At 34.4% G+C, this 16898-nt stretch overlaps 1 protein-coding gene across 3 annotated transcripts in view; it reads left to right on the forward strand.

Annotated features, from left to right (window-relative positions):
- Window positions 1-10098, forward strand: part of LOC149175677 (LEAF RUST 10 DISEASE-RESISTANCE LOCUS RECEPTOR-LIKE PROTEIN KINASE-like 1.2) — a 194898-nt gene extending 184800 nt beyond the window's left edge. Inside the window, exons 1-3 of one of the 3 annotated variants that reach the window (XM_089422927.1) lie at window positions 7768-8578; window positions 8748-8837; window positions 8963-10096. In XM_089422927.1, the coding sequence (XP_089279053.1) occupies window positions 7843-8578; window positions 8748-8837; window positions 8963-9984 (1848 nt within the window). In that variant the 5' untranslated portion in view covers window positions 7768-7842 and the 3' untranslated portion in view covers window positions 9985-10096. Of the gene's footprint in view, window positions 1-7767; window positions 8579-8741; window positions 8838-8962 lie in introns of those variants that run through there. The other 2 variants (XM_089422925.1, XM_089422926.1) reach the window with 2 other exon arrangements.
- The last annotated feature ends 6800 nt before the right edge of the window (window positions 10099-16898 follow it).

A 16898-nucleotide genomic window follows, 5' to 3' on the forward strand; every position in this document is an offset into this window, starting at 1 on the left:
GCACTGATTTGATCTATCGAATCAGATGCATTAAAATTGTTGCAAGTGTAAAGAAACTGATTTTTTTTAAGCAATAATGTAAGTGACTTTGGCCACCTTTTGACCCATCTTAATAATTTTATGTGCACCGAATTGATCTATGGAATCATATGTATTAGGGACATTAAAATTGATGCCACTGTAATGTGAGCATTATTATTCATAGCGAATCCTCTCCAAATATTCCATCAATTAAACCCAGTTGGTGTACAACCAAATGTGTTGTTAATAAATTTTTATGATTCATCGTGACTCTGCAAATCAATCATTCCTTAAGATCCAAGTTGGTGTATAACCAAATGTCTTCCTTAAGAATGATGCATTTTAATAATTTTTATTCTATAGCAAACATTGTGCGCGAGGCACATTGACATCTTTTATCGTGCATCAAGATCTTGAGCTGTTTGCACAAGGCACATTAACAATTTTTATCCTACACCAAGATTTGGAACCGTCTATAAAAGTGTTGACGGTGTTGGACTCGCCAACCTTAAGGGGATCTCCCCGATATGAAGTCCCAACTAGACCTCACACCATTTGGTGTAGGGGTCTCATCCGGTATGACAACTTGATTGCCATTATCTTAAAAGTTTTCCTTAGCTCTTGCTTGTTAGCACATGAGAGTGGTCTGCTTTGTCTTCAAAAAATGAGGTTTGCGTGCCTAGTGAGTGCTTAGTGTTACTTGTGTCAAGGTTCTTTCACCGTAGAGGGAGAGGGTGGAAGTGAGTCTCAAGCCGAAATGGAATAGTCCCAACTCTATCAGAGACACACAACACAACAGGACATGCGCAACTTCCGGTGGAGTAGTCCACATGGATGCGACAATCACAACCATACAATGAATGGGTAGCATGTACAACACCCAACAGAGTAGTCCATATGAGTGTGATGGTTGTTATAACAAGTTTATGAGGATGATTATGTCGATTGTCTGGTGGGATAGCCCACACAGGCGAGACAATGTTAACAACTTATACAACACAATTTCGTAAGAATATGTATTAAAACAACCGAAATAGTTCGATTGTCTTAATACATGTTAAAGAAACATGCATTACAAGTGTCCAAAGAAGAGTCTTACAAACAAATATAATACATGTGTGAAAACATGTTGGCATGTTATCAGGCTTCTGAATTAAGTGAAAGTTCTAAGACACATCAGTACACCATACATCACTAACCCCGATAGTGGGGCATTGTAGCCACTACTCACTCCTCAAGAAAAAGATTACAGACTCTCAAGGCTATGTGGGAGGAGACAAGGTGAAAAGTCCTTTGCATTTACAAATGAGGGGTATTTATAGCCAAGGGTAAAACTAGCCCTTGTGGCTATTCAACTTCCCTCGTGACTATTTGACTTACATGAATTTTCAACTGTACATGATAATTCATACTTACATGTGGGTCTCTTGGACTTCCATGTTACATTACATTGATTACAACAGTATGGCCCACAATAGTGATGTGGCCGAGATGACTCATGACATGACTCGACACGAGAGAGCTGGTATGTTCATCCTATAGGTGGTGTGCATGTAGAGCTGCAGTGATGCTGAGTGATGGATGTGTTCTTGGTGTATCAGAGCTTCACCTTTGCATGGCAAGCTGTGCAAAGTATTCAATGGTCTTGGTATTCACTTGATGTTGCATGTTCATGTCGCTCCTTCACTTTTACTTTCGCATGCTTCACCTGTTCATTTGTTCATGAAAATGTCTCCTTGCATACTCTCCTTGTTCATTCCGTTCATCGTCGCACCATGTCTCATCCATATACTTGTATCTGTAATCACTCATGATGAGATGACATGAAATCTAGAAATATCCTAGTGTACCATGATGCATTGTCTTTCGCTTTCGAATGCAAGTGATGGGAGAAAGGACAAGGCTCTACAACTGTGCAAGGAAGATTACAAGCTGGGATGTGGGTTCTGGGCACTGTTCATGAAAATTGCGTAGAGGTCACTAGGAGGCTGACATGGGCAATCCGGATCGACAATGATTTTCTGCGGGATCTGACTCGGGTGGAGGGAAGATCTGCACAATTCTTTCAGGGAGATGGTGTAGGAAATAGGGGGAGATTGGCAGCAAAAACTGCGCAATTTATTCGGGGAGTTGACATCGGGTTGCTAGAGGCTGCCCACAAAAATTGCACAACTTTTTTGGGGAGGTGGCAGCGGGCTGCGGGAGGCTACTGAAAAAACTACGCAGAGCTAGGAGACTGGCCTGCTGGATTGCTCATGAAAACTACGTAGTTTTACGGGTGAGCACTAGGCCAACTGACTGGGTGACTGGCTGGAAAAATTGTGCAATTTTCGAGGGCAGTCTAGTGACAGACACAGGGTGTCTATCTGGAATGTCTACATAGTTTCTTCAGTCAGCATAATAGGGCATCCTTGGTAGCTTCTAGGAAACTTTTTGGAGGAGTGAGGCCAAGGGTCATTGCCTTGACAAACTCTCTCATTGACTAGCTGGGCTTGGTTGATGTGCTTGCAGGTATTGTAGATTGAGATGGATTGCTGGGAAAATTCTGCGTTGTTCTAGGTGACAGTCAGTCGAGTTGATTATAGGATTGTGTAGTGAAAACTGTTGGGAGACATCCTCAAGCTTTGTTGAATTTTGGGTAGTAGTACATGATCACTGAGAGTTGAAACTACACAATGCAGCTCAGCGGATGTCCGAATGTTGGAGGATGGTTCAGTTGACATAGTTTCAAAAAAATGACCAAGTGTGTGAACGAGTGACTTCGAACATGCATAACCTTACAAACGCACACTCAACATGACTTGATGATAAGACACCTCGAACCATCAAGACAACTTACACTCAGTGTGACTAACTGATGGTGTGAGCAACAAGCGTGACACTTGTGATAGATCATTGAACGACCACGAAGACATTTGCATGACAGTGCATACAACTTCATGTGTGAGTGTGATGGATGTTTACATAGTGGACAAAACTTGTACACACGAAGTTGGACCTTGTGGATGGCCACGACATGACTGCAAGCATGACATTCTCAGCAACATGAAAAAAGATGTCTGATGAATGGTCAAGTGAGGAGGGTGCAAAGACTCAACATGGGATCAAGGGATGAGCTCAAGTGCTTGAAAAAATCATGGAAAAACCTAAGGCTCTAAAATTGGATGCAGGACAAAATTTTTGGGGGTGTTGTAGCCGCTACAACACTTGGTGACACAGTGGTTGAACTCTAGATTCTCTATTTTGGTACATTGACAACACAGGGCCTTGGCCTTTCAATGAGTGTTGAATCGTTGAGTAGGTTACTTCGACTTCCCCATTTACCCCATGGACAAACATGGTTCACCTTTCGCCAACTCAGTCAAACACAACAACAAGTTTAGCTTGATCACAATGTTTTGAAATTGGGAAGGGTAGTTTGGCTTGTGAGTTAAAAAACTTCAAAGGATAAGTTTTCATCTCTGGTGTTACTTCGCTGCCAACAGGCCTGGATAGTACCCTGATTGATTCATGCATGAACACACACATTGCTCCACTGCCAACGAGCCTGGTGAGTACCCCAGTGGAGTTGCATGCTTCACCTCTCTGCGCAGGAAGCCTTTCTCTTCTATTTGCTTATATATATATATTTAAGAGGACTGTACATCGACACTTTTTTTTTTGGGGCAGAAGAGTGATCCCGACTTATTGAGAGAAGAAGAGGTTGTTCCTTAACACATTTGATTAAAATTTTTGGTGTTTGTTTGTGAGGTGATTATAGGGTCATAACCATTAACACATTTGTTTAATAATTTTGGGGCTGTTTTGTCAAGATCTTCGTAACAAGAATTGTTAGTGAATTTTTAATGAATCTAAATCAAATATTTAACTGGGATTGAATTGAATTAGTCACCAGTCAAATTTAATTATATTGTGCAAGATAACATTTTTATTTTTGCTACTGAGCCTTGTTCCCCATTTTATTTGTTAGAAAAATTATATATATGACAGAGAAATGCAAGACATATAATATGCAGAAAAACACAAACACATAAAACCAAAGAGACATAGATATATGTGGTTCACCCTGTTTGGGCTACGTCCACCTCGAATAGCCAGTCCTTCCTTTCTATTATCCAACAAAATGAAGAGACACAACCTACAGCAGATCCGTTGTAATATCCTCTATTTTCTACCGTCATACAAAGGGAGGGGTTGCCTTCTAGGGCAAAAAACCCTAAAATAAACATAAGTTCTACCGTCAGATCATCCGCCTAATAAATGGCCCAGATTGACTAGAAATTACTATGCTTTTACAAGGCAATTTTACATTTGTTTTTAGCTTCGAGGGCGCTGCCCCCGAAACCCCGTCGGGGGACTGTTGGCCCCCAGACCCCCCAATCAGGGGGGATTAGCCCCCCTGGACCCTTGGGGGGGGGGGGGGGTACAAGTCCCCCCCGGGTGGAGGGCTGTACAATCTTCCTGGGGTATACATCCGGCTGAAACAAAGACCTTTAAATAATCATGCTCCACACCCAACATTATTAGGCACTATATTTCTTTAACTTAAGTTTCTCTAGGGTTCGTTACATTTATCTAGAGAAATAATTCTTTGATGATTTGACCTGAAGTTTTTAAGATTGGAGTTGTGTTTGTAGATACATCTAATAAAAATTTATGAATTCAATTTTGTAGATTAAGTTAAAGCAAAGGTCCAAAATTTAAAAATTTACCCAACAACAACAATGATTTCTCTTTCACTCAAACTGGGCTACATTTACATTTACATCAAGTAACATATCACATTTTTCTTCATCTATGTCGGCCATTTCTTTGCAATATGTGGTGCAATTACTAGCTATATATTATAATAATAAAATAATATTGTTTTATAAATTTAAGGAAACGATTATATTGATATACAACTAACATCCATATTTTATCTATAAGCCTTGATATAGGCTAAAACATAAGGGTTGTCTAGTTTATTTGAAATAGAAATGAAGTTTGATAAAAGATTAATTTAATTGAATTTATATGTTAATGGAAATACCATGGTATAAATCCATTTTATACATAATTTTTCATAAGAATTTCACCTTTACTCATTTTGATAAGTCATACCAAACATCCATAACCCACCACTTGTCTTAGGGATTTCATGCATTGATCTACATGCTCGCATGAAGTGTTGGTCCATGTAAATGCATTTATTTACTTGCTCACATGAAGTTTTGGTCCATATCCATGCATGGAACTACATGCTTGCAACAAGTGTTGGACAAGTGCACAAAAGTAATGGAAATGCATACCAATACATGGCCATGTTCCTAACAAGGCTGGGAATTAAGAAGGCATACACTATTAGAAGAATGTTGGGAAGAATGGAGGGGATGAATGTTTCAAATACATTGACTAGAGGAGAAGTTTCCAAATATGCTCTAAGAATGTTTGTAGGTACAAAATTAGGAGCTAGGAATGCTAGTGGGCATTGCAAATTTGAACACCAATAATGTACCTTCTTTCTAATTGTTATCTTAGTGTATTCAAACCTCAATGATCCTATGGTTATAATGTTCTAACTATTGTATTGGAGTTGAGATGACAGGATCATCTCTTGAGTTCCTTAAGAAAGGGAAAATGAATAGGAACAATGTGATTGTTGTGTAGTAATTGTGTATTCCTCCAAAATCTTAGGTTTTCCAGTTTTATGTTCAAAACATTCCATAGTAATTTTGTGTTGTAGATTCTATTTCTTTGATTTGATACTAATTGTTCCAAGATTTGGGAAGATTTTGGGAAGATACAATTTAAGGTAATAACTTGAGAAAAATACTTTTTGACTCAAATCCAAATTTGAGATCAAGAAACCCACCACTTGAGGATTGGTTATAGACCACCCCACCTGTGTAGTACACTACTTCAACCCATACAAAATGTCATCTCACTACCACAACCTAATATCACATGTCAAATTTTAAGTTCAAATGAATTATAGAATTTGAATATGTGGCATTGATAAACCATGATATTGGCCCATGGGATTGTAGCAAAACCTATTAACATGTTAAGAATTTCCGTGGTATAATAAGAATAAATCTAGCAATGTCATGTCAAATATTAGCGAATTATGGCCTTTTGAGTATATGATATTGATAAAGCATGATTTTGGTATTGTTACAAAAACTATTAAAACGTTAATAATTTTCACAGTAAAATAAGAATGAATAAGGACTATTATAACCATATAAGCTAAATAGCTTGTAAATTCCAATAGGCATGAGTTCATGACAAGAATTACAACACTTACCTTGATATATTTCACATTGTCCACATTATTAAAAAAATCATAAAAAAATAACTAAATCATAACTTTATTTTAAGTTATTATTATTAACTATAAAACAATTAATATGAGTTAAACAAAATTCTTAACCATGGATATTCACTCTTACTTTACACTTTTAAATAGTTTTTGTTACATTACTATGGCTTATCAATGCCACATACCCAATATGACATGTGTTGAGATGACATTTTCTTTAATTAGTTAATTTGAGATAAATTAATTAAAAGTGCATAACTAATTTGGATATAACTATTAACCCTTGATTGTGAGTATTATTATGAATATTTAGACATATTCCATGGAGATTAAATGTTTACCATCCATATAATTAAATTAAAATTTTGAAAAGCCTATTATGAAATAAACATGCCTATTAACATAATTAATAATAAAAATAATCTGAAATAAAATTTGAGGCTTCAAATTTGATCAGAAAACTATGGAGGCTTTCCCATTTTGTAAGAATTTTTTGTAAATTCAGTTTAGAGTTGTAAAGCTTCAAGATTTTGGGTGCCCTAAGCATTTTTCATGGCGTTAAATCCATTTATACCCTCAAAACTAGTTTCAACACTCCTACCAGGTTCTTTGGAAAAAAAATTACCAGATTCCAACCAATTATGAGTATGGTGGTCATTATAATTTAGTCAATTTTTACTTATTATTATCTTATTTTTTAAGTTTTGACACAGTAAAATATATCATAAAATAAATTTATTATGGATTAATATATATCTAATTATATCCACTTTTTACTGCATATAACAAATCTCTTTTTTCTAAAAATTGCAAAGGAAGCCTTTTGTCATGGTTTACCAAAATCTTATTTCTTTCTTTCTAATCTGCACTCTTTTCGCTGTTTAGTCTTTGGTTTATTTACTTTGTTTTTACAGGACAAACAGCTTATGATGTCCACAACCATGTGGCGTGCAGCTATTTTTCAACATTTTGATATTCGATTGAGGAAACGTGATTCCTACGTCCTAACTTAGACTTTTCATATTTTGAATATTTGTCGTATTAGCAAAGTCTTCCGATATTTATACTTCGAATACTGTTATCTACCATTCATATCTATGAATTGAAGGCTGTATTGGTTATCGTGTCGGCCTACCATCTCTGTTATATTCACTGGCGACTCCATGATCACCAAGTCGTTACATTCACGGAAGCTGCTGTTCCGGACCTCAAAGTCTTCGCCTGCTGTTCCCGACCTCAAAGTCTTCGCCTTGATGTTAATTTTCCAAAAGAATTATCAAAGTCTTCGTGCTAAAAATTTCCGAATCCGTCCCGCCGTGTGAGCCCCCCGAAATGCGTATACTTGGACGGGGAAGGTAGATTATTTGATGTTTTGCTAAAAAGTAATTTAAAGTCTGAACTTGATTCCTTCAATTTAAGAGACGTTCTTGTATTATCTAAGAATTACTATCATCTAAGAATACCTAGCTCACTCTGTTGCAGTTCGTGATCATTTTTGTCTTCCGAACGCGTATTCGATGCCTATCATCTCGTTTTCTTCTCATCGAATCATCTGTTCATCTCAACGCCTTCTTCATTCACTGCCTCAATACCTCTTCTTCCTTATCGCTACTCTCGGCTGTGCCTCTCTATTCCCCTGCTCCTTAAGCTTGGACGCGCAATATCAGTATTGTCTAAATACTAGTAAATGCGGGACTGCGCATATACATTATCCTTTCGGTGTAGGAAGCCGTGGATGCGGCCAACCTAGCTTCCAGATCAACTGTGTGCAGAACTCTAGTTTTGTTATCCCGATTCGTGGCCGGAATTACACAATACTAATGTTTCTCCCTCCTAAATTAGTTATTACCAGAGGTCAGAATTGTCAATTTTTGAATGATAGAAAAAATAGTCGGATACAGTCTTTAGAATTTGCAGGCACGTTCTTCACATTTAAGGCTACAGTGAACCTTACCCTATACGTGTACAAATGTAAGGAACAAGATCACTTATCTCTTTCGAAATGTAATGCTAGAAGTAGTGTCTATTACTCGTACAAGAAGGAGAATTCGACTTCGGCGTGTTCTATGGAACAAGTACCAGTTTATGCGGTAGTAATACAACCAGTTGCAGTTCGACTCCAACATGAAAGCTGTACGTCATGTCAGGCGAGTGATGGAATATGCGGTTACAACACTTCGGTTTCAACTGCGCCTCCTCCGTTCGTTTGCTATTGCAACGATGGACCCCGTACTGACAAATGCCCCCGCCATGGTATGCTTTATCTTAAATTTCCGCAAAACCACTTACAACCGCTAGTTTAGTTAAAGTGTTATGAATTTAAGGTGTTATAGGGCTCATCTTCATTCCCGTCATTTTAAAGATTTCAACATTAATATCAATAGATGTACATCTGAACTGGAAGCAATCTTATTAGATGCAGATATGAATCCTTCTACTTATGGTCCTCGAAACAAAGCAGATATGAATCCTTCCAGTAATGGTCCTCGAAACAAAGCCATTGAAATAATAGGTAAATTTATTATTTCTTCTTCTTCTGTTTCTCCGCTTTATCACTACCGAGAATTGTTTTCTGTTATTCTCTTGGGCATTTGCCGATAATCGCATTGATAGATCAATATCTTCATTCCACCGCAGGTTGCTTCATTGGAGGAGCTGCGCTTACAGCGGGACTATTCATGGCGTATCATCTGAAGAACCGAAAACCTGCTCCTGACGGCGTTCTTCCTAGAGATTTCAGTGAGGTCGAAATGGGCGATTTACCGATATTTTCTTACGAAGAACTTCGTCAGACTACAAATTGCTTCCACAAGGAGAACGAACTTGGCGTTGGAGGGTTCGGGTCGGTCTATCTCGGTAAACTTTGGGGCGGAAGACTTGTGGCTGTAAAGAGGCTTTATCAAGATAACTCTAGGGGACTGCAGCAGTTCATCCACGAGGTGAAGATATTTTCGACCTTGAACCATCCACACTTGGTTCGTCTTTATGGCTGTACTCCTCTAGACAGTCCAGAGCTGCTGCTCGTATACGAATTTATCTCAAATGGCACCCTGGCCGATCATCTTCATGGCGATCGCAGAAGTCCCGAGGGATTGCCATGGAATACTCGCTTGAAGATTGCTACTCAGACTGCCGAGACGTTGGCTTTCCTTCACGCCCTTGATCCGCCTATATTACACAGAGATGTAAAAACCTCTAATATTCTCTTGGACGAGAATTGGGATATCAAATTGTGTGATTTTGGCCTTTGCAGGGTTGTGCCTGTAGATGCCTCACATGTCACTACGATCCCACAAGGCACACCAGGGTATGTTGACCCAGAGTACTATCAGTGCTATCAGCTGACTGAGAAATCTGATGTCTACAGCTTCGGGGTCGTTTTGCTGGAGATTATCTCTGCCAAACTAGCGATGGACATAAATCGAAATAGAGGGGAAATCAACCTTGCTAACTTGGGGGTAACGAAGATTCAAGAGGGAGCCTTGAATGAACTAGTGGATCCTCAGCTGGAGATTGAAGTAAATCAAGAGGTGAAAATAATGGTAACCGCGGTTGCAGAACTGGCCTTCAGATGCGTGGCGTCAGAGAGGGATGACCGGCCGGATATGGAGGAAGTTGTTGCTCAGCTTGAGGAAATCAGGCATTCTTGTGGTGGTTAGCTCGTCAACATGACTTGGAATCCTTTTCGAACATGAAAAAGCCTTCCTTTTCGAACATGAAAAAGCCTAATCACTGGTTTTGTATTTCTTTCACTGGTTTTGTATTTCATAATGCTGTCGTTTTAAAAAATAAATATTAAATTGAATATTTAGAAAATTATAAAATAATTTGTTTCCTCGTCACTGGTTTTGTATTTCATAATGATTTAGTTTTTTAAAAAATAGTTATTAAATGAAATATTTTGAAAATTAGAAAATAAATTTTTATTTGAAAATTAGAAAATAAGTTTTTTTTTCAGGAATTTTTATTTTTAATTGGTTGATGACTGTTTTAAATTGTAATATGAGATATAAGGATAAGTAAATATGTTTATATTTAATCTGAAAGATAATTTATGTTTTGACTTTTTGTTTATAGATAGTCAATTTTAAAAATGAATTAATTTTTTAAAAATCCACTAAGTAAATTGAATGAAGAGTAAAAAGACTTATTGTTGTCAACTTGAAAATAAATATCAAGTAAATGTTAATTTTATCTCTAACTTTAATTTATTTATATTCTATTTTTAATAAATATAATTTTATAAGAAATTTCTAACACATAATTTTATAATGATAAAAACATAAAATAACAATAACAATTAAAGCATAAAATAATGATACCAATTAATGTATTAAATTTTAGTTGTACTTTAGTTTAGCTCTTAGCATTTCTTCCCTCAATATTAAGATTAATCTTAAAAAAACCTTTATTATTTATTAAATATAAATATTATTATAAAATATTTTTAATATAAAAAATAAAAATAAATTTTTTATTTTTTTAGTTTTAATATTAAACCTTATAAAAAGAAATAATCAACCAAATAAAATTTTCATTTGACAGATTTGAAAAATCAATAACTATAAAATAATTATAAATATTTATTTAATAATACCTCAAGGCTTTACCACTTCACACTCTTGTTCACCGTTTAAAAAAAATAAAAAATTACATACTTGCTCCAAACTGAATATTTAACCAGATGACAACACCATGTTCATAAGCTTCAACAGCAAGATACAAGGGATACCCTGCTATTTCAACTTTTAACCCTTTATAAATCCTGCGCATTACATCATCCAACTTCGTCAAAAGGCAATAGGTAGTTCAAATGGAACATGTCACCAATTAAATTTCCGGAGAAAAAAAACGCAGTTCCAGTTACAATTCCAGATCGGTGAAAAAATAACACAATCATAAGAAAGGTAACGCTTCCGATGGGCATATAAGATACAGATCAAATTCCTATCTGTATATGTATTTTCTCATAAAGAAAAAATTGTGACAGGTGTTATCGAACTTCAATACATACCTCACCTGGAAAGCTCTTATTGTTTATAGTATGGTACATTTGAAATAGACAACTATGAAATTTGCTGGGAAATATCTTTTTTCTCGGAATGTTTGGAATGTTTCATTTGCTCTTTTTTTTTTAATATTTGGATACTGTTTCCATGGCCATGAAAACTTTTATGGTTTATGGTAGGGTGCATTTAAAATAGAGAACTATAAAATTCGCATAAAAATAATTTTTTCCTTCAAATATTTTGTTTTTTTCAATATTTAGATATTTAATTCAATGGTTTGCATCTTCTTTTCACGAGCGCCTTTCATGAGCAGTTGTTGTAAAGCATGTACAAATGACTTGATGTAACACGTGGTGATCACTTTCTCAGAAAACCAAGGCTAAAATTAAACACAAAATCTCCAATTAACAAGATAATGGTATTGTGTTTGATTGTGGATCCGAGTTGCTTTCTCCTTATTAGGCTTGGGATTCTTAGCAATCGATGGTGCGTTGACTGCCTATTAATCTCTTGTTTGACCAAAAAATATTGCTATACATCACAATTTTAACCAAAGTTTTCATATTAAAAAATAATATAAAATTTATTATGTAATTGCTGATTGGCCAATAAAGTTGAGGGTCTTATTGCGGGCTCGCAGGTTTCAAGACGGGTAAAAGTAAGATATCCTAAGTTTTTGGTATCTCTTCTGCGTGTCCTTGCGGCAAACTTTTCTGATATCCAAAGTTTTCAGGTGCTCGTGCAAAAGATTTTTATATTATAAATAAAAGTTTTATTTTCTAGCAGCTACTTTGAATTGATATATTTCATTTTTTTACGTCATATTTTAGTAAATTTTTAACAATTATCTCTAATAATTTCTTTAGTCAAAATATTACTATTTTTCCATATTTCGATTAGAGCCCTAAAAGGGTAGCATCATTGTGGAATCTCTTGTATTATGTTTTTTTGGGCATAAATTTGAAGTAACCACATCAAAAATATGAAATGTTATAAACCATAGAAAATTTAATATTTTTTCCTTTTTCCTAATATCTTTTTTACCAACAATTTAGAATATATCACACATACATATAAATGATAGACATTCAAAGTTAATTTTGTAGATAAAAAATATTATTTTTCTTATTTTCCTTTCTGGTAATATAATGAAATAATGCAAAAACTAAATATTTTTTCATTTTTCCTAATATCTTTTTAACAACAATTTAGAATATATCACACTTACATATATATGATTGACATTCAAAGTTAATTTTGTAGATAAGAAATATTATTTTTCTTATTTTCCTTTCTGGTAACATAATGAAATAATGCAAAAACTAAAATATAGATGTTTCTTCTACTACTTTTTCATTTCGTAGTGATTTCAAAATCAAATATCATTTTTTCTGTACCATTAAACCAAAAATAATCCATTTTCATTCATCTTGACAAACATATTATTTTTGAATTCATATTCATAATTTAAAATAATATTTTTTCTTTTTTAATATGTAAACAAAAGTTTCGATGATAATCCCTTCATTTAAATATTCAAAAAAATATCGCTCTTGTTTATATTTTGTAAAATATATAAAATATATGTTTTTCCATTCTATGTTTTTTCCATTTATACTTTACTCTTTTTTTCTTTTTAATCTTTTTCTTTATTTACTTTTATTTTTAATAACTATGTTTTAATTTATAATTATCAAGATTTAACTTTGAAATTTTTATAAACTTATTGGAACCTATTACCCTTTCCTTTACTATCCATATTTATTTATTTTTCAGATATTCCCTATTTTCATACTATAAAAAAGTTTAATAAGTATGTGATTATCAATTTGATTATTTCTCATGTTTTGATGCTTACTTAAAGCGGATTTTGTAAATTCCTAGTCCAAACTAAATATAATTCACTAAATATTTTTATATCCAAACTACATATAATTCACTGACACAAACTTGCCTTCATTTTATCCAAAGTTCATTTTATCCAAAGTGCAGTTGGGGCAAAGTTTTGTATCTGCCACATGTCTATCTGCATGCATGCAACTCTAGTGCTATCTACAAGTCAGCAAGCCAGTTTATTATCCATCCCAACCTTGGGTTGATTCTTTCTTTCGACCAGCCGTTGGATTCTATCGTCCAGAACAAGCAGTCACAAGCAGTCGATTATCATGTAATCTCAGTCACCGGGGGAAATTAGCTATGGAAGGGCGTAAGTTATGGTAAGGTTTGTGACCTAGACTACAAGATTACTGTTACTGTTTTTTGTTAATATTCTGTTGATATATCAGTGATCAATTTTTTTGGTTATATGTACGAAGTTTACAATCTAGCTAAGGCACAATCTTCACATCTAATAAAACATATTTCTATTTTTTTTCTTCCGAAAAGAAAGAAGTTTTCTTATTTATTTATCCCAATTTATTATCTTTTTGACTTATAATTTAGAGATCCATTAGCAATAATGCCCGCATTTTTGTGTTTTATGTATGTGGGTTTATTCATGTGACTGAAAACGAAATGTATCGTTATTTTTTGCACATGAATAATAAAATTCTCATTCAGGGACTCAGCCAACCTGCCACGGACTCAAAGGATTTGTGTTTCGAACGGAAATTTGGTCAATCCTTTGCCGTTCAAACCATGGCTTGTTTTTGGAAGCAACACTGGTCGTATTGGTGAAATCCTCAGTACAACACCGTTCGACTCATTTTCACCTTTTGCTGTGCCCTAATATTTGGCTCTATTTTTTTGTAGAGTTGACCAGAACATGTAAACATTACTTTCTCCAATTCTAATGTGTTGTTCGATGTAGACAAAACGATCCAATTCTTATGTGTGGTTGGATGTTGTTTGCAGGCAGAAGCAACAAGATATATTCAATGCTTTGGGATCCATGTTCTCAGCTATTATCTTTCTGGGCTTCTCTAATGCCGTCTCTGTCCAACCAGTAGTTGATGCGGAAAGGACAGTTTTCTATAGAGAAAAGGCAGCAGGGATGTCTCCCGCTCTTCCCTATGCTACTGCTCAGGTAACTATTTTTAATTTTTTTGGTTAGGGCCGTTCGTATTTTTTTGGGTGCGTGTATTGTAATTTTTGGTGTGTGTATCATTTTTGTTGATGCCCTAAGATTTTCATTCTATTCTTTATTGGTCTGAATTTTTAGCATTTTTCTTTCATGAATTTATGTGCTACACTTTTTTTTTTTTTTTTGGCATTTCCATGATTCGAAATCAAATAAATCCAAAAAAATTTTGTGCTAAAGTTCTTCATTTCTTTCATCTTGTCATTTGCATGAAGCGCGATAAAGTCATATGCCTGCGGTAAATTTACCCAAAAATAATTATGAATTGAAGTTCTTAATTACTCAGCAATTATTTCCTTCCCACATTGTACAGAGTTTAGATTGGTATTTATCCAAAAATCAATTATTTGTTTTACATATGTTAAAATAATGTAATCACCGGGTTTACATTGTTATTCACTTTATAATTTCTGAGTTCAATCTTTAATTATTTTTACCTATAACATTGTTGTCTTTATTTTAGATAGCAACCATTTTTCTATGTATAGTAAATAAGTTAATTTTACTCTTGTATAGGTGGAAGAAGCCATTAAAAATTTTGTAACTTATTTTCAAGTTATTTTTATAACCCTCTTCACATTTGTTCCTTTAATGCTAAATTTTCTTTGTGTTATTTATCCAGTTCTTGTTTACTAATTATTAATTTCGTATATGCTTACTAATTATTAATTTCGTATATGCTTATTTCAGGTACCAATTTCTCTTTTGAACATAGCGTTTTCATTTAACTTTTCCAAATTTGGCATGGCTTGATTTTAACTTATTCAACTCTTCCGCCACGTCTAAGGTACCGAAATTTTGGTTTCTCATTCTACATGGGTGTGATTTCTCTTGTTTGAAGAGGAATGTCTCCAAATTTGGCATGGCTTGATTTTAACTTATTCAACTCTTCCGCCACGTCTAAGGTACCGAAATTTTGGTTTCTCATTCTACATGGGTGTGATTTCTCTTGTTTGAAGAGGAATGTCTCGACTGTTAACCTCTGAAATGTTTGTTAATTGTTTTCTTTCACGTCTTTTGGGACATGTAGTTCCTATGAAACATAATTATTTATAAAATGATATGAGCCTCTCATGTATTGAGTATTGTTTTCGATTATGAAGAAAACATTTAAGTTATATAATTATTTTTCTAATTACATGTTTCTTGAGGTTGGTTAGAGCTCTTCCAAATCTTGTCTCCATGTAATGATATTTTTAGATCATAAATGAAACTTTGTATAATTTTGGAAAACAATACCATTGTGTGTTTTCCAATCCTGTATTACTAGGTGCGGTGTGTGTTGAAATAACACATATAGATAGACTTGTATACATAACCAATACCTATCTAGTTTCAACAAATACCTTCATGTTTAATTTCTCAATTAACACATTAAATGTCTACTATGTATGCGATTGTTTTCTTTAGCATAATTTCTAGTTTTCTTCCTTTAATAGTCCTCCACACAATATTTATGAATAAAAATATAACCATAAGTTTTCTACTATATAAAATTTATAAAATAAAGCAAAACAATTAGCCCTTTTCTCTTTACGGTTCAAAATTCTCTAATAAAATTATAACTAACTCTTTTCCTTTTCTTTTACTATGGAAAATGAGTAAGTAAAATGTAACTAAATTATTTTCTTTCTTCTACATAGAATTTTCTAATGAAAAACATAATTATTTACTTTTTCCAAAGAAAAAAGAACAATAGGTAAGGACACTGACTTCAAAATCAGTAGTTTGGGAAAACTAGTAGTTGAGTACTTGGCTCCTCTCAACATTGATATTGCATCCAACCATTATCCCCTCAAGGATATTGCTTCTCTTTAGCATTTTCTCTCACAATGAGCCAAAAGAAATCAAACACAAGATTTTTATCAATTTCCAATCTACCACTCTTTTGTGGTTAGTAACTACTTCCACCTCACCAAAAAGTGGCAGGTAGTTGCTAGATCATTAATGAGATTTTGTTTCCCACTCCCAAATACAACCTCCTATTTTTTAGGGAAACAATTAATTGGTCAATTTCATAACTTCTGGATAGACAGTTTGCTAAATTTTAATTTAAACATTTTATAAGCATATTCATTATATAAAATAATGTTTTAATTTAAATATCTTAATAAATTAATGTAATAGTTTACGGAAGTTCGATTTTTTTGTTTTTAAATTAGAAGTTTTATTCTTAACAAATATTTAGACAGTAAATTATATTACAATAGAAATATAATATTCGTATCACAAAGCACAAAACTGAGTTTTATGTTGGATGGAATGTGATTGCCGCACCCACCAAACTCTTCATTAATCACATTTGGTCATCCAAAGGCAAAGTTAAATATGGTTTCTGCAAGGTTGCCACCTCCTCTAAGTTCCCTGCAGACCCCAGCAGGGACTACCGCCACGACAGTGGCTCCTTGTTTACTGATTGATTTGCCTCTGCAGTGTTTGAAGGAAACAATGCAACAAGGATTGTTTGAGTCACTGCAGCGAGATG

The sequence above is a fragment of the Pinus tabuliformis genome, chromosome 4_1 (assembly GCF_031772625.1).
Source record: "Pinus tabuliformis cultivar Carrire ecotype Pingquan chromosome 4_1, CPIR1, whole genome shotgun sequence".
In the NCBI taxonomy this organism is placed as follows: Eukaryota; Viridiplantae; Streptophyta; class Pinopsida; order Pinales; family Pinaceae; genus Pinus; species Pinus tabuliformis.